The 22,109-nt window shown below is 38.7% G+C and overlaps 3 protein-coding genes across 4 annotated transcripts in view; 1 reads left to right on the top strand and 2 right to left on the bottom strand.

Moving 5' to 3' along the window:
• Positions 1-54: 54 nt before the first annotated feature.
• On the bottom strand, positions 55-4,549 carry polr2g (RNA polymerase II subunit G). Of its 2 annotated transcripts, XR_014280125.1 has the most exons (11): positions 4,465-4,549; positions 4,176-4,376; positions 3,801-3,910; positions 3,496-3,655; positions 2,254-2,304; positions 2,081-2,146; positions 1,774-1,845; positions 1,100-1,192; positions 716-781; positions 573-606; positions 55-394 (listed from the first exon to the last, which is right to left on the bottom strand). XR_014280125.1 is itself a non-coding variant. In XM_082554691.1 (9 exons), exons 2-9 carry the CDS (start codon positions 4,185-4,187, stop codon positions 381-383), a joined length of 519 nt encoding a protein of 172 aa, XP_082410817.1. In that variant the 5' UTR covers positions 4,188-4,376; positions 4,465-4,549; the 3' UTR covers positions 55-380. The 2 variants fall into 2 exon arrangements, 1 of the variants encoding a protein (XP_082410817.1); XM_082554691.1 differs by lacking the exons at positions 716-781; positions 1,100-1,192.
• Positions 4,550-4,593: 44 nt separating this feature from the next.
• Positions 4,594-8,446, top strand: LOC309718974 (uncharacterized protein). Its single transcript, XM_082554679.1, has 6 exons — positions 4,594-4,703; positions 4,821-4,972; positions 5,054-5,227; positions 5,307-5,406; positions 6,851-6,981; positions 7,206-8,446. The coding sequence occupies exons 2-6, from the start codon at positions 4,922-4,924 to the stop codon at positions 7,491-7,493; spliced, it is 744 nt and encodes a 247-aa protein (XP_082410805.1). The 5' UTR covers positions 4,594-4,703; positions 4,821-4,921; the 3' UTR covers positions 7,494-8,446.
• Positions 8,447-17,485: 9,039 nt separating this feature from the next.
• The window catches only part of LOC309714696 (neuronal acetylcholine receptor subunit alpha-7-like), a 37,786-nt gene continuing 33,162 nt past the window's right edge, over positions 17,486-22,109 (bottom strand). Inside the window, exons 8-9 of the mRNA XM_082547327.1 lie at positions 21,541-21,650; positions 17,486-21,439 (exon numbers count right to left, since the gene is read on the bottom strand). Of these exons, the coding sequence (XP_082403453.1) occupies positions 20,846-21,439; positions 21,541-21,650 (704 nt within the window). The 3' untranslated portion in view covers positions 17,486-20,845. The remainder of the gene's footprint in view (positions 21,440-21,540; positions 21,651-22,109) is intronic.

Here is a 22,109-nt window from a genome sequence, read left to right as displayed (position 1 = left end):
CAAATAGCATTTGTAGCTAACACAGGGAGATAAACATACACTGACACAAGGATGTAAGAACAAATTAAATATTTTATTACAGCAAAAGCAAAAAATATGTAGGAATGATGAGCATTCAAAATAACAAACACTACTAATATGGATACTTCTATTCGTTAGCAATTTTTAAGTAAATTTGTTAACACTCTTACAACATTTCCATTAAAAAAAAAATGTAGGCTGTACAGCATAATAACATGATGTGCCTATAGGGCTTGGCCCCCATCTCCATACCAGAACAGAAGAAAAATAGTAATTTGTCTGTCTTAATAGTAATTAAGACAGACAAACTGAGATACAACGCAATAAAGTCCCACTGTTTCTTGCTCCTCAGAAGAAAATCAGCTCACAAGACCTGAAACAAAATACAGATGGTAAGTTTAAAAAAAAACAAAAAAAAAAAAACATACACCATTATTTTTGTTTGTTCTTGTTGTTTTTATGTGCAAATAATCATAACCAAACTAAACCAACAACAACAAAAAAGCAGATCTATGACCCATCTGACAATGTACTGTGGTCTAATAACTTACCCAGATAATCATCCATGAGAGATCCAATGGCAAACTGAAAAACAAGGAAAACTTTGTTTTAATATAGTTTTAAGTATAAAAGATTGATGAAGGCACAATGGCATCCCACATTGATTTGTTGAGCTGAGATTTTTCACTGTTACCGTCTTGGCGTCTGTAAACTGGATGTGACAAGTGATCTGACTGTTGAACCATACACTTTAATAAGTATGCCCTGAACAAAGACAGTTGTAGCGCACTGGCAGTTTGCAGACAGCACATCGACTGGCAAAGAATGTCTGCTGTTGATGGGGACAGAGTACAAAGTGGGTGGTGCAACCCGTCTATGGGCAACTCTTGCCTGCGATGTTGATCAGCCAGTTGGACCAAATTAACATACGAGAGGAAGTGAAACAGAGTTCTAGAGACAATGAAAAAGTGTCCACTGCAGCTACAGTCTGTACTTTTAATGCTGTACTTTTTAATCTTTGACATTTTGAGGGTTTTTTTCCACACTTCTCCTATTCGTGGAGAACTCTGTGGTCGCTCTCTTCCCCATTTTGGCCCACTTGTCAACCAATCGGCATTCAACCAACACACAGCGTTATCCACATCCTGCAACATGCAGTTGGTATGCTTGTCTGTAATGAAATACATACACAAAAAGGCGCAATAGTGCCATCAACTACACACTACACTGGCCCTGATAAACCAGGTGTGATTTTTGTAACCTGGCACACATGGCATAGCCTGTGCAGCCCAGGTTGAAGACACAAGGGTAAAAGCAGGTCAGTCCTTACCACCATTTTAATAATATATTAGTGCAGGAGCTCAGAGATTCCCCAATTACAGAGAGGGAGATGCTGGAAGAGTTGGAAAAAAGCAAAACTTTCTGGAGAAAACTCAGCGATCGCTTTGCTTTGTGTTTCGATTTTTCCCGTTTCTACACCAGCACTGATGTTGAGGTGAGACATATAATTCAGGAGAAGAGCCACAACCCAGTCATAAACTATGAGTTGGTTGTGGCACAATCAATCCTGTGACCAAAACTAGGTGTAAGGCACTTCTGCACTGCCTTAACTTTTCAGAGCCTGTAACTATGAACATCTTTTATATTTATAGGAAATTAACTCCGGCTTAAGTTTATATGAAGTACTTAACTAAAGAAGAGTAACAAACTTGGGGTGAAGAAGTTTTTCAAAAAATAAGAACAAACACTTACAATGTCATTCTTATCCACTCTGGTTCCCACAATCTTCAGCCGGATCTCATCATCTTGCTGGATTACAATGTCCTTAAAAATAAGAGGAAGAAACATCCTTAAATGCAAAACTGACACTTGTGTTTTAACCTTTATCTTCACTATAATGTGAACACATGTCTGAGTTTGCTGAAAACTTTTTTTTAAACACATAATAATGATAACTTTAACTTTATTTTAAAAGCCAATAAAGGCAAAGAAGAGAAATGTATTTTAATACATGTTTCTGTAACACAATTATTGTTTCAACTTAACAATGAAACAATACCTCATCAACTGTCTTATAACAGGGTGGATTAGAATTGGGGTCAAAGTCCATTTCTATGGGGATCGACTGCAAAAGAAATGTATCATGAGATTGAATTACAAACAACATAAATACTGCAAAGTGCACTAAATGACAACTAATTAAACACAATTGTAAATATCTTGCTGACTCACGTGGCGAGAGATGAAGCAGGACATGGGACCTATTTCTGTGAACAATCCGACCTGTAAGAATTACAGACATATTTAGAAACATTTCAAAAGGAAGACAGAACACTATTCTTTTTCAGCAATTCATGACTTCCTTCTTAAAACTGGACACATTTAGTTTAACAGTTTGGCTGTTAAAATGATTCAGAAAATTCAGAAGTACAATTTTTTTTATATTTCTACATCTTATAGGATGGATGGAATACACGGTGTAAAAAAGTAACTTTTCGTGCCACTATTGCATTTGCAATGTTTTACATCGCTTTGGAGGAATTTTGGCCCAATTCTCTTTCCGGAATTATTTTGAATTTAGCCACATTAGAGGGTTTTCAATCATGAATGGCCTGTTTAAGGTGATGCCAAAGCATATCAATCTGATTTAAGTCCAGACTTTCACTATGCCACTCCAAAACTTTCATTTTAGTTTTTTAACCATCCAGAGGTGTACTTGTTTTGACTCATTGTCCTACTGCATAACCCAAGTCACAGAGAGCCTCAATGCACAGACAGCTGAATGCATTTTTCCATTTGTAGTTAAACGCTCTCACTGTTGTTCAGTGGAGTCCCAAAACCTTAGAAATGGCTTTGTAACCCTTCCCAGACTCACGTGTGTCAATGACTTTGTTTCTCATCTGTTCTTGAGTTTCTTTAGTGTGTTGCTTTTTGAGATCTTTTAGCCTACATCACTTTGTCAGACCAGTCCTACTTCAATTCAATTCAGTTTTATATATCTAGTGCCACAGTTGCCTCAAGGCACTTTATTTTGTAAGGTAAAAACAAACAAACAAACATAGAAATCCCAACAAGTTAAGTGAGTACTTGAGTCAACAGATTTGACAGTGATCAGCCCTGGGTGTGGATAGTGAAACTGAACTCAACTTTCCAAAAAAAAAATTAAATTCCAAAATGATTAGTCATATTTAATATAGGATTTAAAATGTAGCAGGAATTATTTTCCACACAGGGCCAACTAGGTTTTGGATAGCCCCCCCCCTTTAATAAAGGAATTCATTTAAAACGGCATTTTGTATTTACTCAAGTTAAATATTAACCCTCTCTCTGATACAATTTTTTTTGATTATCAAAAATGCAAAAAACAAACAAACACACAAACAAACAAAAAACTAAGAAATCAGAGAGGGGGCAAATACTTTCCTACAGCATGGTATGAAAACTGTGTTTTAAGACTCTAAACCTGCCCCTCACCTTGTTAACCTGAGTGACCACTGCATCCACAACTTCTCCTTTAAACGGACGGAAGACAATGGCCTTGTATTTGACTGGATAGAGGACAAAACCTCTGCCTGGTTGGATTACGCCAGCACCGATGTTGTCAATGGTGGTAACGGCAATGACGAAGCCATGCCTGCAAGACAGAATTAAACAAATTATTCAAATTGCAAAACAACCTCCATCTGTGGCCCAGTTTTCCAGAAGCCACTGGTCAAATTTCAGCTTCTTTTTAGCCTTTGTTTTAAACTATTTTTAAGTCAAACACAAGAGTCACTTACTTGCCAGTGCAGGTCCCCTCGACCTCTGTGAAGAGCTTCTGCTTCACGGTGTTCAGCAGATTCGGACCAAAATATCTCGGATGTAGTAAGATTTCGTGCTCCAAAGAAATCTGTGAAAACAAGGCTTTTGTAAATTAGCTTGCCGTGGACAACGTCACTGCTCAAGCTATTCTGCTGCCGTTCAAAAACAAGAGAAAAAACACTTGTAGCATCTCCACACGACTATAAAAGCGCAACAGTGATAACAGCTTTTAAGGGTATACGATAAAGTTTTACAAAGCTACAGTAGCTACAAGCACGCCAGCCAAACTTGTATCAACGACAGAACCAGACTGCTGTTAGCGATTATATACAGAGAGCAATACAAATACTTACATGGTAAAACATTTCGGTCTGTTTACGTTTAGTCCCAACTCAAAAATCGTTTTATTATATTTTCTAAAAGATGTTTTTTCGTGTATTGAATGAAAACCAGCCGCTCGTTTGTTCCTAACAAAGTCACTTCCGAGTCAGAGGTCGATGTTGGGAAGTTGTTACCCTCAGTTCTGTCTCTCAGGAGCGTATCGCTTTTCTTCTCTAATTTTGATAGACACGAAAGTTAAATGTAATAATCACAAGTTAAGTTAAACAATAAATATAATAACAATTTAAATATTTTACCTGCCTTATCTACGCATCGCTTAATTAACTATTTAAACGACCCACAGCAATCAGGCTAACCTTTTCAATCCAGTCACAGACTGACCCCTGTCGGTGAGGAGGACTAGTGCGTGAGGGTGTGGACGTGCAGCAGGCGTGCCTCCATACTGGGTTTTGATTGGTTTGTTTTCCACGAGACTGTTAACGTCTGACATATAAACGAAGCAAAAACGAGATATTTGCTAACACGATAGCTGATTAATGGTAAATACTGCTTCAGTTATTGTGTAATGGGACGCACTGTGAAGTCGACTTAAAGCTGGATAGGTAAATATCCCGGCTTAACTTAGCGACATTAGCTCTAACTTTGTGCCTCTTAAGGATTAGTCTGACTTCCTTGAAAACCACTCCGCCTGGATACAGCAGTAGCTGACTGACGATCAGATTAATCTCACACCAGCCTCCAGTTTCTGCTGACTGACATGGCGAGTAACCTCGTCTCGAAGCTGTTCCGCCCTCATCTGACACAGCTTGTAAGTTGTTCCACACTTTTCCACTTTGTAGAAAGCGCACTTTATGGGTGGTTTTACGTGACTGCGCTGTCCTCCCTGCAGGTGTCTCTCCGTTCAGGTTGCTTGTTACGGGGGAAGGGGGAGGTGGCAGCAGCGATGTGTACCAGATGTTCCTCCAGTGGCTCTCCACCAGAGAAGATCAGCCGATACCCAATTCCTTACAAGAAAGATCTGCCGTATGATATAGTGGAGCTTATGGAAGAAGTGGAATCAAAGGTTTACATATGAGGCGTTCAAGGTCTTTAAGTCTGCTGAACTTGATTCTGCTCCCCGTTAAACCTGTGTTTCCTTACAGGGAGGATTTTTGCCCAATGTCTTCAAAGTTCTGTCTCACAGACCGGCAGAGTTCAGAGCCTTCTTTGCATACTACAACGAACTGATGAACAAGGACACAGGTGTGCTGTATGTCTTTTTTTCTAGCAGCAGGTGCGTTTTTGTCTGAGATTCAATGGAATTGACAAACTCTGGGAAACGTTAGGCCCCAGAAGGTGCGCACACACTTCAGTAATGGCCCCACTCTTCCCATTGAGAAACACAACACCCAGACTGACATGAACCATGGTGACACAACTTGCTTTTTTTAGTAGTTTCAGTAGGGATGAGAAAGTCTTTGGAGTTTATTGTCGTGTGTGTGTGTGTGTGACTGTGTGTATGTGTGTGACAGACAGTACAGTGGTGTGGTGGTTAGCACTGTCGCCTCACAGCAGGGAGGTCCAGGGCCCTTCTGTGTGGCGTTTGGATGTTCTCTCTGGGCACTTGGGCTTCAAAGACACCCTTTAGTGAGGTTAGGTTAATTGGTGAGTCTAAATTGGCCAAAGTGTGGATGGATGGATGGATGGATGGATGTTAGATTTGGATGTTGAATTGTTCCTTTCAGAAAAGCATTTCTAAAATTCAAAACCTGTAACCCTTGCAAAACTACACATGTAAATCCTGTCACATTCCAGGATATCTATAGCACTCTGGGTTCAATGAATCCATAAGCCATTATTTGTCTGTGTGCACCAGCCTTGCTTTTTAAAAGTAAGGAGAGCTGCAGATTTGGTATGCATTTTTAGCAGCTACCTTTAAAAAGAATGCATCATATTGCCTAGTATGAATGAATACTAGGCAATACGCAAAATGAGCTCTTTTCATACTTGCGTGCACTGCGGGGGATTGATGATGAAATCACAACTGCAATATATTTGTGGAGTATTCCTGTAACAGGGGTTGTTTTGTTTTTCTTGACTTAAAATTCAGTTGTGTTTATTTTCATTTCAGATCATTTTGGTAATGTGTAACCTGAGTCACTCTTTGTCCAAAAGAAATGTTCAGTAGCTTAGAAATGGGACAGCGCCAGCAAATTATCTTTCACAGAAAGTTAAAAATTCTCTTTTTAATGAGAAGCCTTCAAGATGGGACGTAAACTTCATGCAATGTGGGAAATGGCTCGTTCCAGCACTAATATTAACAATCGCTGCCATTTGCACTGTTTGGCTATTTTGTTGCTACAATGTAAATTAACTTTTCCGGGTGTAGGCATATTTGTATTAGCCTTTTGTCTGCAAGTCTGTACATCTAAAATAAAATCTGTCCTGAACAATGCACCACAGCCTGAGAGTCTAGCAGATTGGCTTTAATTCTAAACAGAGTTGAGATTGCGCCTAAGATGTAGCAGGTGTACTGATTTATTGGTAAAACTTTAGCTAGATCAGGTTCACTTCAGTCTTTTAGTACAGGACTGGATTGTTATTTGAACAGGTTTGTGAGAAGTGTTTGCACCTTTTCCTTAAATGCAGCAAATGTAATTTTGACTCAGTATTTTTCCGATAGTTATAAATGTCAATTGTTTTGCAGGTAGATTAACCAAGGCAGACCGTGAGCTGATTGTAGTGGCAACCAGTATCTACAACAGGTGTCTGTACTGTGTGGTATCCCACGGTGCTCTGCATCGCATCTACTCAAAGAACCCCACACTTTGTGATCAGGTATAATCTTAAATCCGGTAATTATAACAAAGGTGTTTTAAGGTATTTTGTATATACACTCATTATGTGATGTGCAAAATTTAAACTAGGCTGTCTGTCACATCTCTTTTTTTACTTTCTAATACAGATGCTGTTTGCATGTGACCTTCCTGTTTGGTTTTTCTTAATTGCCATAAATCAGCAAAACACACTTGTAGGTCTAATTGGTGCTCTGTTTTCCCCAGGTCATTGTGAACTATGAAAATGCTGACCTGGCCCCTCGGGAGCGTGCCATGCTGGACTTTGCCATGGCTGTGTGTCGCTGCGACACCATCACAGAGCAGCACTTTAAATCTCTGGAGGAAGCGGGCTTTGACCGCGAGGATGCCTGGGACATAGCCGCCATTGCTGCTTTCTTTGCCATGTCTAACAGGCTCGCCCATCTCACAGACATGAGGCCAAACCTGGAATTTTTTAACCTGGGCCGCATACCACGGGACAAGAGCAAGGACAAGGGGGGCAATGGCAACTGAGAAAGGGAGATGTTACAGATTGTCTTAGGTCAAATGCTGTATGTGATGTTAAACTGTTCATGGTGAAGGAAATTCTCTTATATTGTATCAACATATGACTGTTGATATTTGAAGTGTGGTTTAATGAGGTGTGATAGCCTGTTCTACAGGTGTACACGCTAAAGGCAAATAAATTGACACTGAAATTAGTCTGAAGGTCAGGAGTGTAGACTTGAGATTTAAGTAGCTTGACTGAGCCTGTTTGTTTTGTTTTTTGTTGTGCCAAAATCAAGTTATGCAGTGCAGGCATCTAAATGGGGCTTGTAGGAATAGTTATGTTAAGATTTATTCCGATTCGCTCATGACTCACTAAGTTGTGGTTAATAGAGAGGTTAAGAAGTAGCCTTTTGTTTTGTTTTTCTGCAGTTAACACATCTCTTACCTTTGAATCTGACTAGTGTGTAAAGTGAGAAAGCTTATTTGGCTCAGGCCTTAATAGCCTCCACTGCCATGTAATTGTTTATTGCAATGTACACGAAAAGCATACCAGGATACACGAAGACATGCATTTCTGAAGTATTGGGTAACTTTGAACCAATTTCGAGTCCCTTCCTATGGCAAAAAATGTCATGAAACTGACTTTTCTGTATTTTACTGACCTTGTTTTAAAGTTTAAATGGAAAATTGCATTTCCTCAGTTTCACACTGTCTGTGGGATGAAGTTCTTGATTTTATGTGAGCTTGTATTTTCAATAATTTCTGTGTACAAGTGAAAGATGGGGCTTTACTTGCAGATGTCGCTCCTTTGTCGCTGTCAACAGAAATTACCTAGTCTTGGAAAAGTGCTTCCTATCACCACCAGATGGCGCTGCATTCATGAACCTATCGGAATTTACACTGTCTTCTATATGTAACCTCTGACTCATTAATTATTCCATATGTGAAAGATGGGCAAATAAAACCTACAAAGAAGAGCTTTAGATAAAGCTTAAAAAATGTTGCTGAAAATTATCTCCAAGGTTTTTTTTTTTTTGTTTTTTTTTTTTTGTTTTTTTTTTTTTAAATGCTGCAATCATGCTATCATTTTTCCTGGTGTAACTCTTATCTGTTGGAGTGTCTCACTTCTGTATAGTACCCAGCATTTCCTCTGAAAGTTGATCACTTTTGATAGCAGAAAGTAAAGTCAAACATGCATCACCTGAAGATTTGCTTTTTTTTCCCTCTCCTCATGCACTAAAAACTTCCCTGCTCACTAGACTATTTAGGTGATATTCACACCAGGGGACATGAGATTGTGTGTGTGTAAAGCTTACAGGAAAGAATTACAAATATAGTTTCTGTATCATAAACACCCTGAAAGTCAACCAGAGCAGATCCTTATTGTAGCATAATGGGATTATTTATGTATATACACATTTAAATTTAATCCCTGTGCCAGAAGATGATGTGTCATTAAACCATTTGAAACAGAATCACCTGATGTTAGCAAAGGTCATTTCACAGATAGTTTTGTCCTTGTGTCTGTCCTGGGAGACCTATTGATTTGTTAAAGTGTCATATGGCTCATGTGCTATTACAGGTTCACATTAAGCACCAACCTTTATGACCCCCATGTGTCCTATGACTGTTAAAATGAGAAAACAGTCTCTTGACAAGACAAGTAATGTGAGGCTGCCCTGGACCATTCATGTTGTAACTAGAATAGAATAAGATACGATTGCGCTTTGTTGAGCTTGAGCACATAAAGATAAGAAAAGCCTTCAAAATGAAAGCTTTAACCATTTCCTGTTGTAGTCTGTACTTTGGTGGAGGAATCAAGGTTTTATATGGCAGCTGTATGGGGAGTCTGCAGGCCTGCCACAGTGTCTTTATTCTCCAGAGGGAGATAAAACAAAGCACGACACACATATCAAATGGGGTATGATAAAGAGCAGAAGGAAAAAGAAAATTGAGGTTGGGGGTTATGTGGAAACAAAGGTGGAAAAAAGCAAAGTAGAAAACATTTATGAAACATAACTTAGATGTTTCCAGACGGGGTCCAAAGGGTCCAGATTTACAGCATGAGGCACTCGAGACCACTTAGGCAATTACATAAATGCAGACAAACTGTGAATCAAACAGATATTAGACATTGCATTGATCATAATTTGCACAGTAAGGTTTTCTTGGTGGGAAGTTGTATCTCTCCACTTACTTTAGGCATATTTGATAAATTCTTCAATATATTCCCATATTGAAACCAAATAATGTGAAATTATTTTCCCGTGCTGACAGATTCCTCTTATTCATTTGTCATTTTTTCATGTCATGTTAATCTGTCAACCTTTTGAGAACAATCTCCAGATTTTACTGCGTTATTACTGCGTCATCCAACATGGCGAGTGGAAAGATGAGAGGGGAAGTTATGGAAGAAGTTGCTTCTCATCTTTTATTCCTCCACTGGGTGTTCAGGCAGACTTGTCTGCTTTTATTTAACACAACTCAGTTGTCAGACAGCTTCTCCAATGTTTTGCATTTCTTGGAGAAAAGGAAGAAAAGGGGCAAAAAAAATATAAAGTAGGACAAATTAATTGAATATTTAAATAGATTTTCTTTTGCATCCAAATTGTGTATTCAGCATTTGCTTATTTTGTTGCTGTGGTCTTGTTACGCTGCTCTGGTACTCTGTGTGCAGTTCACTTGTAAATTCAAACTCCAAGGCAGCTCAAAACCTTTCTGTCCTGTCTTCAACGCTCTAAAACTGAGGATAGGAATGAGGTTTACGCTTTTCCTTTAAGCGAGATGCTATATCTCTACATAAGGGACACATTTGCCATTTGCAGTGCAGTGAACAGAATGAAGACAGGCAGAAGAGCTCATTTCTAGCAAGTGAGCACATATGGGACATTAGCAAATGGAGAGACACAAGGATGAGACCATTATCGTTCCGTTAAGAACGTGTCGGCTACTGTTAAGAATACATGTGAGCATGCATGTGTGCAGGATTGCATATGCACATACTTTGTCAAGCAAAGTGTGTGTCTGCTTGTGTGTAGAGTAAGGCTGTTCTGTAAGCCTTTGCAGCTGGGGTCATTTGCATGAATTTGGCTTGATGGAATTTCACATTAACTGGCTACTTGCCCCCTTATCTGGGAGTCTAATCCCTACAGACTCATCGTGCAAACCCATCACACAGCTGCTAAACAGAGTGGAGGGAAGTAGCAAGTAGAAATGGCTGTGGTGGAAAAACAGAGCATCTATTTGTTACAGCCCTTGATGGCTTGACATTTCCTCTTTTTGTGTGGCTAACCTTTTTGAGTCCTTATGTGCAAACTTGTGTTAGCAAGATCCTGACCTGGGCTGGATTCATCATCCTTTTTTCCTCACTCCACCTGCCATTGTAACAGTGCCCCAGTCCAATTCCTGACACCTGGTTAATAGTGCATCTAGTCTGTCCATTGAGACGGCTGTTATTTAGTGTGAACAGTTGGCTACTGTGTCTGTTACTAGCTTCCCAGCACTCATCGCCTACAAGTAAGGAGATATTATTGTTTACTGATATTATGAATAACCAAAGACATTTTGGTTTCATCAGAAGCAGATATCATCCCTAAGGACAATGTATGCTCATGTGATATTGGCTTTTCTAGCTCACTGTATCAACACCCTAAAGTATACCCTGCTTTCAGGGCTGTGCAGAGATGTTTGAAGGGGCGGGTGCTCCAGTTAAAAAGGGGCAGATAGAACCGGGCTGAATAACAACAACCCACATTCATCAGGAATCTAATATGGAATCTCATCATACTACAACTGCGCACCGCCCAGGTGGCAAAAAATGTGCATGCTCTTTGCGAGCTCATTTCCGGCTCATAACCAGTACGCTCTGCCATTAACGGTGAGCATTGGTTAATGGTAGTCATGTGACTGATGCAAACCAGAACCTTTTATTTAGCAAAATTGTGATTAATAGTCAAATGTTATTGTTGAGGGGCACAGGCAGGGCTCCACATACACACACATTAAATAAATAAATAAAAAAAAATTTACCTCAAGAAAAGAACACTTGGAGCACCCATCAGGAAAAGGGCAAGTGCTTTTGGTTGTTTAGATTAAGTGCCGGACCCATTAAGTCTTGGAAGCTGTATATGGACTTAAGTAAGGAGTCCACTTTTAGTTATATTTTTTCCTCGTCATGTGTAAATCTCCTAATAGACAAGGGTTGGTTTCACTCACTATGAGCAGTGTGTAGAAAAAAGATTGCTGAGTTGTTGAAAGAAATGATTTAGTCTAAGAAAGAAATAAACTTGGGACAGAAGCATGATGCAAGAAAGCTGCAATGGAAAAGTCAATTTGCACATCTAAAACCTGATCATAGAGCTCATAGACCTTTTGCAGCAGCTGTCACTGTACGCATCACAATGATAGAAGTCGCTGACTCACAGATGAGGTGTGGCAGCAGTCAGAGTTTCATGTTTGATATGTTCCAACAAAGACCTTACTAAGTTTCCCTTTGTAATGGCTCAAAGATTAATAGTAACCCAGTTAAAAATGCTTTTTTTAACAAGCCCATGTGAACCTTGCCTAAATGGAAGCATGGTGTGCTGCAGATTAGTAAGATATCGGTTAATTTGTGATGGTTTTTAATGACTCTGCTTGATGTTCTTTCTGTGCTTTGTTTTTGTTTTTTTATGATTTTATGGCCTCACCTTACCTTTGTCTTAAATTCATTTCTCAGTTGTCTGTATGGTCTTTTTTTCCTTTTCTGTATCTTGAGCTGGTTTGTGACATAAATGGAGATTAAACATAAATATTTAGCCGACTGAATGGGGTAAAATCTGAACAAATATGAAGTGTTAACATTCCCCCTACTTGCACTAACAGATTAACCACAGGCTAAGCAAAGCGGTCATCTAAACAATTGTGACATGTATAATAATAAAAAACGTGATGATCAGTTCTGATTTGACTAGGAAAATAGGTAATCAGGCAGCATGGCCACCCACTGGTGGTATGATGTTCATGGATATTGGCCCTTTAGGAACTATACACTTCCCTGCACAGGTTTTCCTTCCCTTATCAAATCTAATGAGTGAAATCCAGTAAGGTATCAAGGGTTGTGATGTAAATGGATTCACAGGAAGCTGTCTGGAATTGATTTCATGCACCTAAAATGAAAGAGCAAGAGTTTAATGAGACATGTAACACCTCTGAGAGTGAACGGTGAGCAACTGACTAAAATGGGAAAAAAACACATAGTTGCCACTTGGTCGTCATGGCTTCCTACTTTAGTACTAGAGGAAGTGTTTTCAAACCGGTAATCCACATACTCAGATTACTTCATGCCTGAGGATTATCAGTGATGCTTTACCTAACCTCAAATAAAGCTTTCACTGCTTTTGTGTATCCTTGCTTGTTTCACAGCAGGTAATTTAACAGTGTATGTCTGCATGAAAGAGCCATTTCTGTAAGTCAAGGCATGAAGGCGAGTGCTGTAAAAATAATGGCTTCAACACTGCATGGATGTCAATTCCATCTTAATGATCTAAGGCTCCGTTATCACAGTGTTGACGTTTCAGATTAGGGTTGAGTCCAGCATTGAATATTGTAAATAACAATACAAGTCAGTCTTCACTCTTGCTGTCCTTGAAACCTGACATGATCTGGGCAGACTACTATATTTGAAATTTTTGCTCAGCTAGATTGATAGATAGAAGTTAATTAGTGATAATAAATTGGTCATAGGTGTATATTGTGAGCATGGACAGTTGTGTTGGCCCTGTGACAGATTGGTGACATGTCCAGAGTGTACCCTGCTTCTCACTCTATGACATCTGGCTGCCCATATCACCACTCCATTCCAAATCTTTGACTCAGATAAGCAGAAGAAAATGGAGGGAAATTGCTCTAACCAATCTAACAAATGTGCTGGCTGGACAGGGAGATTGTGTGTTTGGGATTCCTTGGATCAGAGGACCAGGCAGGTGGCCTGGCAACATTTAGGGAAAAGAGAAACAATATTCGGGTATGGCGGCAGCAGCATCCAGCAGGGTTGGATTAATTGGGACCGGAATGAGAAAATGTGAAGAGGGAGCAAGAGGGGTGGTAATGGCCTCTGGTGATGTTCAGTATTTGTGCATTGAAGCTAGTGTGTGTTCGGAAAGCAATAACATTTGGCTTTCAAATCCCACTCACCAAGCATAAACACACACAGTTCCACCCACTCATAATCCACCTACCACACACAAACACAAAGTGAGAGCTTCATTTTTCTTTAAAATAATAATGCTGGCCCAGCAGTTCAGCAGGCAGAGGTCATTCCCATATTGGATGGTAATAAGGTTGAGCTTCATTCCATAACTTTTTTATGGATTTTATTACTTTTCTGCCCTTTCCTGACTTTTCCCTATAGCTTCCTGAACCTGTTTATGGTTTGGATCCCTAAATTATTCATTTTCAGTCCGTCATATACTGTTGTTGCATTTTTAGGTTCATAGATTTTAATTTATATTCGCAGGAAAAACTGAAATAAAAAAATCTGCTTTGGTTCAATTCTTCTTGATTCCCTGTGATGTATGCATCATTTGCACACCGAGCTCAGCAGTCTGACATGCAATCTGGCCTCACTGAATCTCCCACCGTGCGCAGCATATGTGATCGAGTTTATGTTGTCGGTGCACCATGCCGGTGCACCGGCAACACATAAGCATGTGTTTATGTGCGAGTGTATTTTCAGAAATTTTGCATGTGTGTGTACGTGAAGGCGCCCTGACATTCAGTCTTGCTACCACTTTAACCCCATGTTAACAGATCCAGACTTCAAAGCTTCTGTTGCTGGCTCGATATAAAACAGCAACACCGGGGAACACATCAGCAGCAACAACAACATTTTTTTACATGTTGTGATCCCAGAAGAGTCTTGAAGGTGAAGGTCTGGCAAGTATTTCAGGCACTTAAACCTTAACAGGCTGACTCTCTCTCCATCATTGAGAGTTTGCTATACATACCAGGTGGTGCGCATGAAATGGGGTGCACACATCTGTTCTAATGGAACCGTCTGATTGCTTTTCCAAGACCTCCAATTTTTTTTTAATGGTGAAAAACATACAACATGATCTGAAGATGTAAAGCATGAGAATGCTTTTGAGGAAGGGTTAAAAATGTAAAACATATTTGCACAGGTTTGAAATACAAATTATATGCCAGAAAACAGAAAGACTTTTTCCACCCACAGGGGGAAATCTCTGAATTTTGCTGAACATCTACTTTCACAGTCCTTGGATTGCTCCAGAGCATGCTGCTGCTGTATTTCTGCTGTATACACTGAGCTCTCCCATATGGAAAAGATATATATAAATCTTATGAAGTTTGTATCTGTCTTGTGTGAAACTTGTATGAAAAGCATACAAGAGTGAAAACATATATAAGATCCCTTGAAAAATTATATAATGAAACTTGTATGTTTTGGACACTTACTAAAACAATATATGAAAGAAATGAGAAAGTGGCCACTTTCATGAGTAAATCATATAAGTTTTTACTGTTTCTTTTCCATATGGGTCTGCTTAGGTCTGGTCATGTATGTTTTACTGTAAATCTATGATGTAAAAATCTTGAATTATTAATGTTGATAATAATTAATAGCAACAATAAAGAGATTACAATATAATGTATAAGTGTGTATCACAAACCTACCATTACCTTCTCACCACTGCTGTGCTCTGATCCATGATGATGTATCAGATGAGTACCAGAGCAACCAGACTTCTAATTAAAGGGAGGTGAGTGACTTCTAATTCATTATAAATGGATTATACAGCATCTCCCATGCTTTCTGTGGATCTGTTGTATTTAAATGTGTTATATAAATGAACTGACTTAACCTGACTATGTTTCCTGTAAATTCATGAATAGGTCCAAGCCTAAAACTGATTTAGAGATTAAAATGTTCCTCCATGACCTGAATGCCCTAATAGTTTTTTACACTTGCATTGCTTTTGTCTATAGTATTGAATTTGTTTGCTGCATGTTTAGGTCCTTGTTATTTTGGGTTTTGCCTGCCCATTAGGTGTCCTAGACTCTTCTTGCCCTGAGTTATGGTTGTTTGTTTGTACCAATATGGCACCAGTGTCTTTCTGCATTGTTTGATGACAAATAATGACAAAATGTTAGAGATGATAATATGTCAGATGTCGACACTTCGAGGTAGAATTTTAACCAATTTAATTACATGAAGTTGGTGTTTTCTGGTCTTGTTTCAGTGCCAGTTAGTAAATGAAAAGATTGCAGTGAAACCAGTTGGGAAGTTAAAAAAAAAAGATTTTTGGCAGCACTTATGTGGTAACATGTCACAACAAAATTTACTTAATTTACCAAATAAATATGAATTCTTCTTATATTGGGGTCCTTTAATGAATGTAAATTAATCATTTTAAGTTGATATGTGTTTCAGCCTTGTATCACTAATATGGATAAAGGGCTGGCTAGTTATGGTTTATTACTGTTTAATAACATACCTGTTACTAACCTAAAGTCCTGGATTCAAATATACCTTTCCCCTGAGTATTTTTTTTAATTATTTTTATTTTTTATATTTTTTGTTTTTGCTCCACTATACCATCATCAGTGTGTAGACCGTGAGTGCACACAAACATACAAATATACACAAAACCTCAAGTGTGTAGCTAAGGCAAGCAAAGCTAAACAAAGGAGGGCCTGTCTTGCAGAAACAGAGTGAGGGGGATTAACCTTTAACACAGTATGCTTTATATAGAGAGGCTACTTGTCTCCCAGCCAGAATATCTTAAGAGCTTTTATGCATAACACACACTCACAAAATATATGAATACATGGGATATAGAAGCTCTCTTATCACAAACCTTCCATTTGTAGGATTCCCTCTTTATTCTCATTTATGTAATATTCCCACTGACTGAGTCTAAGTGTCTTCTCTCTAAAAGTGTCTCTGTGTGTTTTTTTTTAAACCAAACTCAGTTTATGTCCAAAATTACACTTTTGCGTATGTTCTCTACCAAAATATAAATTCTAATTATCTAACTTCCACAACTGCAGAATAAAAGTATGTGGGCTTTCGTGTGAATAGATCGATGAAGTGGCACTTGTGAGTCGTGAAATTCACAGACAATTGGAACAAGGAGGTTAATGTACCCTCTTTGTTCTACTTACAAATTTAAACTGGCACCGGTGTTTAATGGTGCATTTGTATTAGGATACAGTTGCATCTCCTGCTTATAGTATGTTGACAAAATTATTCAAAACCTCCACTGTAATAGCTGTTAAACAATGTCTGATCATGCAGTTTCATGTTTTACATCAACGAATAGATTTTAAGTTTTCAAGTTAACGTGTTTCTTTAACAGCTTGTTCATAGTGATGCCGTTGAGGTGCAGTGCTTTCATCTCCTGCTGTCATGGACTGTTTCGCTCATTTCTATTCCCATGCCCTTTTAATAAGTAATTTGAATGCTAACGCAGTGCAGCAGGCATATCTCAGTACAGTACTTTAGTCCCTCAACATGTTCTACACGGACACACACACACACACACACACACACAAAATAATGTATGCACGAGAATAAACATTGAATAATGGACGTGAATAATAGACCTTCTTATGGTCAGAAAGAAGGAAGTTTTTCCATGAGAGAAGGCATCTGCAGTAATTCTTGCAGTACCCCCTCATATTTTTACTTAGCATTTTGTTATTGTTGTTATTAAAATATATTTAGTCCAAAATAATTTTTTATGTCTTGGTTTTCACAGTTTTAATCATACAGTATTTAATTTCCAGAGAATTCACTCGACGGGTAACCCCGCTCAAAACAGTCTTATGAAAAATAACTTTATGTGCCTGGTGAGAAATGTGGTTATATTATAATTTTACCATACCTATGAGCTTTAGCTTGGTGACATTAGTTACAAGCCAAAATATATTATTAGAAACCATTTCTTATTGTCTCAGTGAAAAGCACACAATGAAATACACTGCAAAAATTGAGGAAATGTTTAATCATCACTGCACAACCCCAAAACAGTTACATTTCAGAGACATCCCGCTGTCCAGTCAGGAAGCATAAACCAGTGTGAATCTATTTCACGCTTTCATGTAAATTAAAGTCACAACAGGCGCAGTGTCAAGACAAAAACAACTGATCTCCCCAAAAAGGAATGGTTTTGCAAGTGGTAACCACAGACTAGTGCTCTAGTCTGTTATTTCTCCTGACTGATTTTCCTCTAGTTTTGCTTTTTGTCAGTGTCCTTGTCACTGTGGGTAGCATGAAACCATATCTGCAGCCTATTCAGACTGCACAGGCAGAACTTAAGTTGGTTCTATGAGCCCATGTGAGGCCTCATGTGCCAGATTGTGTCGGCAGTTATTGGATAACAAAGGCACTGGCCCTCATGCCAATCGTTGCCTTCATCTGAGAACCTCTGGAGTGTTGTGTATTGGTTCATTTCAGTCACAAAATAGTGCCAAGGAATGTCCAGGAGCTAATTCAGATCTGGATCTAGGAGGAGATCCCCAGGACACCATCCACCATCTCAACAGGAACATGTCCAGGTATTATCGAGAGTGCATACAGGTAAATGGGGGCCATAGATTACTACTGAGCCACCTTCTGACCTACAGTGGGGCAAATAGTTATTATATCCCCTGCTGAATTTGTAAGTTTGTCTACTTACAAAGAAATGAACTGTGTATAATTTTAAAGGAGAGAAAGATAACAGCAAACTAACAAATTCTGCAGGGTTTCCTACTATTATTTCCCCCAACTGTAAGTTGAGATTAACTTTTGTTACTTTGACTGTTTGGTGTGATTTTGATCAAATCTATAACCCTGAATTTATTAATAATAAAAGACAAGCATGAGGGTGAGATTGATCACAGTTATATAATACAACAGAAGGAGGAATCTATAGAGTTCTTAATTTTTATAAAAAAAATAAATAGAAAGTATACATGTCAGTCTGTGGCATCATCTATACGTACCAACTACATCAGTATAGATTTTCTTCATAGTCAGAGGCACATAACTGTACAGTATGATACTTTTTTTTCAGTCTAACCCTTCAACCAAAAGGTTTATTTTGTCACATCCACCCCTGCAAAATAAAGCCCACCCTAATTTCTAAGCTTCAAAAGATTTACCTGAACAAAGGTTTTATTTTTAATTAATGTTGCCATGTGAATCGAATCATTTCAAATGATAATACTTGTAGTTTTACTGTTAACAAAATGAGTTTGTGCTTGAGTTCAGGAAAATTGTGGTTGTAGAAGGAAATGTGCACTTGTAAACTGGTTTTAACACTACTCCTGTCTGCGTACATACAACAGTAAAATTGCTTCAAGACTTAAATGCACGAGTCATTCTTCTTGAAGTCTTGGCTCAGTCCTATCAGTTGGAGTTTATCCACAAAAAACATCAAACAGTTGGGACTTTAGAGAATGTCTTTGTTGGTCTCACAAAAGAAAAAAAGGAAAAGAGGAAGAAAGAAATCAGAGCATGTTTCCTAAATCACAGAAGGAAAACATGCCCCAAATTCTTGGTCATGGTTTTAGCTCAGATTTATATTTAATTTCCTCCCGCATTCAATTTTTCATTCCCCTTCCTTATCTGGGACCAAAGACAATTTTATGCCACTATCTAAGAAAACCAAAGCTTTACTGAAAAGAGCGAAGAATATACAGATCTTGAATAAAATGTTACACTGTATTTGTCTACTCCAGTAAGATCCTTGGACTGTTTGATGTGTTTTACAGCAATTCTCAACTATTATTTGTTGTTTGGGATCATTCTGTGATTAAAAGTATTCAATAAATGCAATATTCACAACAATAGACCAATAAGGATTAGATGTGATTGTGTTTTATGTGTAGACTCTATAGTGACTGTCTCACATAGCAACAAAGCCACACGTTTGCCTCCTTCCACATTATATCCCCACAGATTTATGCAGAGCCTGTTATACGGAGAATAAATAGTCTTTTATTAACACAGAGAGCAAAACACTCACATTTAGGCAGAATGAAAGAGATAAAGACTGTAACTACCAGAGAATGGTGGCAACTGTTCCATGGGTGGGAGGTGGAGGTGGAAGTAAACATTTACAGCTTTCAGTCACTTTCAGTTCCTCAGCTCCTTCAGGAAAACTCATACTGGGATCCTAGCCTGAATCAACACTATATTCTTTGGTGATATGGTGGCAAATGAGGTTATGACATTTTCTGTTTGCGATTGAGCCTCTAGCAAGTGTCAGCAGTGTCAAGGATTCAAAAGTCACTTTGTTCTTCATCCTTAGAAACCACGTATGATTTCCAACAAGTGCAAACTCTTTAACAGCTTTCAAGTGATTGCTTGTTTTTTAAACTGGTGCAACTACGTGACCTGTTTTCAACAGTTAAATGAATATTAAGCGCATGTCACATCAGAGCACTTGGTTATATGATTTACTGTACAGGTCAACATGTGATATTTTACAGTACTCGAAAAAGAAAAGACACCAGTTCATCTTGTTTTTACTGGTCAACAACCATAAATACCAGTCAACACAGTGCTGTCAATACAATACACTGGATATTTCATAAACATTATTTTTCACTGTCCCAAACAGCTCTTATTATGTTACAGATTCTATAGTTCGAAATGAAGAGGCAAGACAAAGTGAGAAGTTCCTAAACTGATGAATAAAGAACAATAAAGCAATAAAGTTTTGTTCAGTGCTCTGTTGATCTACGCGGACAAGAAAACATTAAGATTCACAGTGAAACATCTCATTTCAGTAACTACACTAAACATTTTTACAAGGATTTACATTATCAGAAGTAATGTGTGACTTCCTTATTAGCTTAAAAGGTAAACAACGGGTGTATGAACTCAGACTGAGGTGGTGCAAGTGGACAGGAGAATAATATTTAACAAAGAGGACTGTGGTGGAGTTTGTATCATTGGAGAGGTGATTTTAATGGACAGAAATGATGTTTACACTAGTTTCAGGGTAAAGACAGTTGTCTTCCACTTACTTAATGTAAAAAAAAAACGTATGCAATGCTGTCCTCTGCTTTCTCACTGCTTTTCTGTGTTCTGAGTATTTTTGTTTGTTTATTTGGTTATATTTTTTTCCTTTTAAAGAAAATCTATCAATCTATTTCTTATATCAAGACAGAAAGAATAAAAATAATTTTTCCTGACCTTTATGATGTAGCATGATGCAGGTGCTTTTGCATTTATTTGCACCACATTTTGAAGCTCGCCTCCTATTCAGTAGATTTGGTTGGTTTGGGACCACGTACATTTATGCCCTCTCCACTGTCCTCACTCTTACACTCTCTCTCTCCCTGTTACACCTTCTTCATTCCTTCTCTCCTGTTGTAACCAGTTATGTGAAGTCTTTAGAAACAGCCTCTATGAAGTTGGGTGCAGACAACAGGATTGTGAAGGTACAAATGATTGAGAAGAGAGAAAACGCCACTAGACACAGCCGGTCCACTACTGCGGCTGCAAACTTCCACTCACTGCAGATCGCCTCAGCCTCATCCTGGTCCCGGAACCTCTGAGCTATGTACGACACCTCCTCCAAAATACGCTGGATCTCTGGTGGGGGGAGGCCCACTCCCATCCCCAGGCCTACAACACCACTGCTGACATGTGGCTCTGCCTCATCACTGGGGGAGCTGTGGGCACGTCCCCCAAGCGTTACCCCAGAGTCACTAGAAGGTGGACAGTGTGGGCTTTCTATAGGATGGTAACTGCCAAAGTAGAGACTCATGGAACCATTGGAGGTGCCTGAGGGTGGGCAGGACGTCTGTGACATCGGCACAGTAAGGCTTGGTACTGTTCCCATCTCTATGGAGCTGGTGCTGGAGTGGTGGTGGGAGGTGTGACGATATTTGTAACCCGGCCGCTTGCGCTCATCGCCAGGTTGTTTCATACGGAGAAACCAGGCACACCAATTTAACAGAACCACACGGATCTGAAAGAAGAAAGGGGAAAATCAACACATAGGCACCGTTAACATATTCATTCAAACACAAACATGATGATTATCTTTTAATATAAGCTTCAGTCACTCACCCACTTAGGCATCTTCCCGCCGTGAGGGTCATGGTGGTGAAATTGTAAGACTATAACTGTAACCACCACAGACATTCCCACAATCATCATGGTGCTGGCAAAGTACTGAGCTGTTTAGTACACACAAACACACACACACACAAAAGAAAATCAACAAGGCTTAATTGTTTTTTCCCCAGAGTTATGTATGAGATCAATCATTTTATTACTTGTGGCATGTTTTTTTCCCACTTACTCCTCATTTTATTATTAGATGCTCATAATTACTAGCATTTAGAAACAGACAAGACTGAATAAACTAGGCTGATTTCACACTCTATCATGAAAGGAAAGCAATTCTCCTCAATCTACAACACACTATTTTGCTAAAGGGAAGAGATGCACATTTGAACTGAAGCTGGGTGAATAAAAGCAGTGCAAAACAGTGCAACAAAACAGAGAACAAAGGTAAATAAACCCAAAAATAGAGGCGAGAGAGAGAGACTCTTATCAGGAAGCAGTAGAGGAGGGGGTAGGATAAGTGTGTAGGTGGAGTTTCATTATTATTTGTTAGGATTTTTTTTTTTAAA

Source organism: Aulonocara stuartgranti, assembly GCF_965226115.1.
Source record: "Aulonocara stuartgranti genome assembly, chromosome: 2".
NCBI lineage: Eukaryota > Metazoa > Chordata > Actinopteri > Cichliformes > Cichlidae > Aulonocara > Aulonocara stuartgranti.
This window is presented reverse-complemented; position numbering and strand designations above follow the sequence as displayed.

What these genes read in the sequence shown, in the direction of transcription:
- polr2g (XM_082554691.1), bottom strand. An exon ending in GAGGGGACCTGCACTGGCAA is followed by an intron (nt 3,656 to 3,800) that starts GTAAGTGACTCT and finishes TCTGTCTTGCAG; the next exon opens with GCATGGCTTCGTCATTGCCG. An exon ending in GAGTGGATAAGAATGACATT is followed by an intron (nt 607 to 1,773) that starts GTAAGTGTTTGT and finishes CTTGTTTTTCAG; the next exon opens with TTTGCCATTGGATCTCTCAT.
- LOC309718974 (XM_082554679.1), top strand. Translation starts at nt 4,922, where the DNA reads ATGGCGAGTAACCTCGTCTCGAAGCTGTTCCGCCCTCATCTGACACAG. An exon ending in GCCCTCATCTGACACAGCTT is followed by an intron (nt 4,973 to 5,053) that starts GTAAGTTGTTCC and finishes TCCTCCCTGCAG; the next exon opens with GTGTCTCTCCGTTCAGGTTG. An exon ending in ACCCCACACTTTGTGATCAG is followed by an intron (nt 6,982 to 7,205) that starts GTATAATCTTAA and finishes TGTTTTCCCCAG; the next exon opens with GTCATTGTGAACTATGAAAA.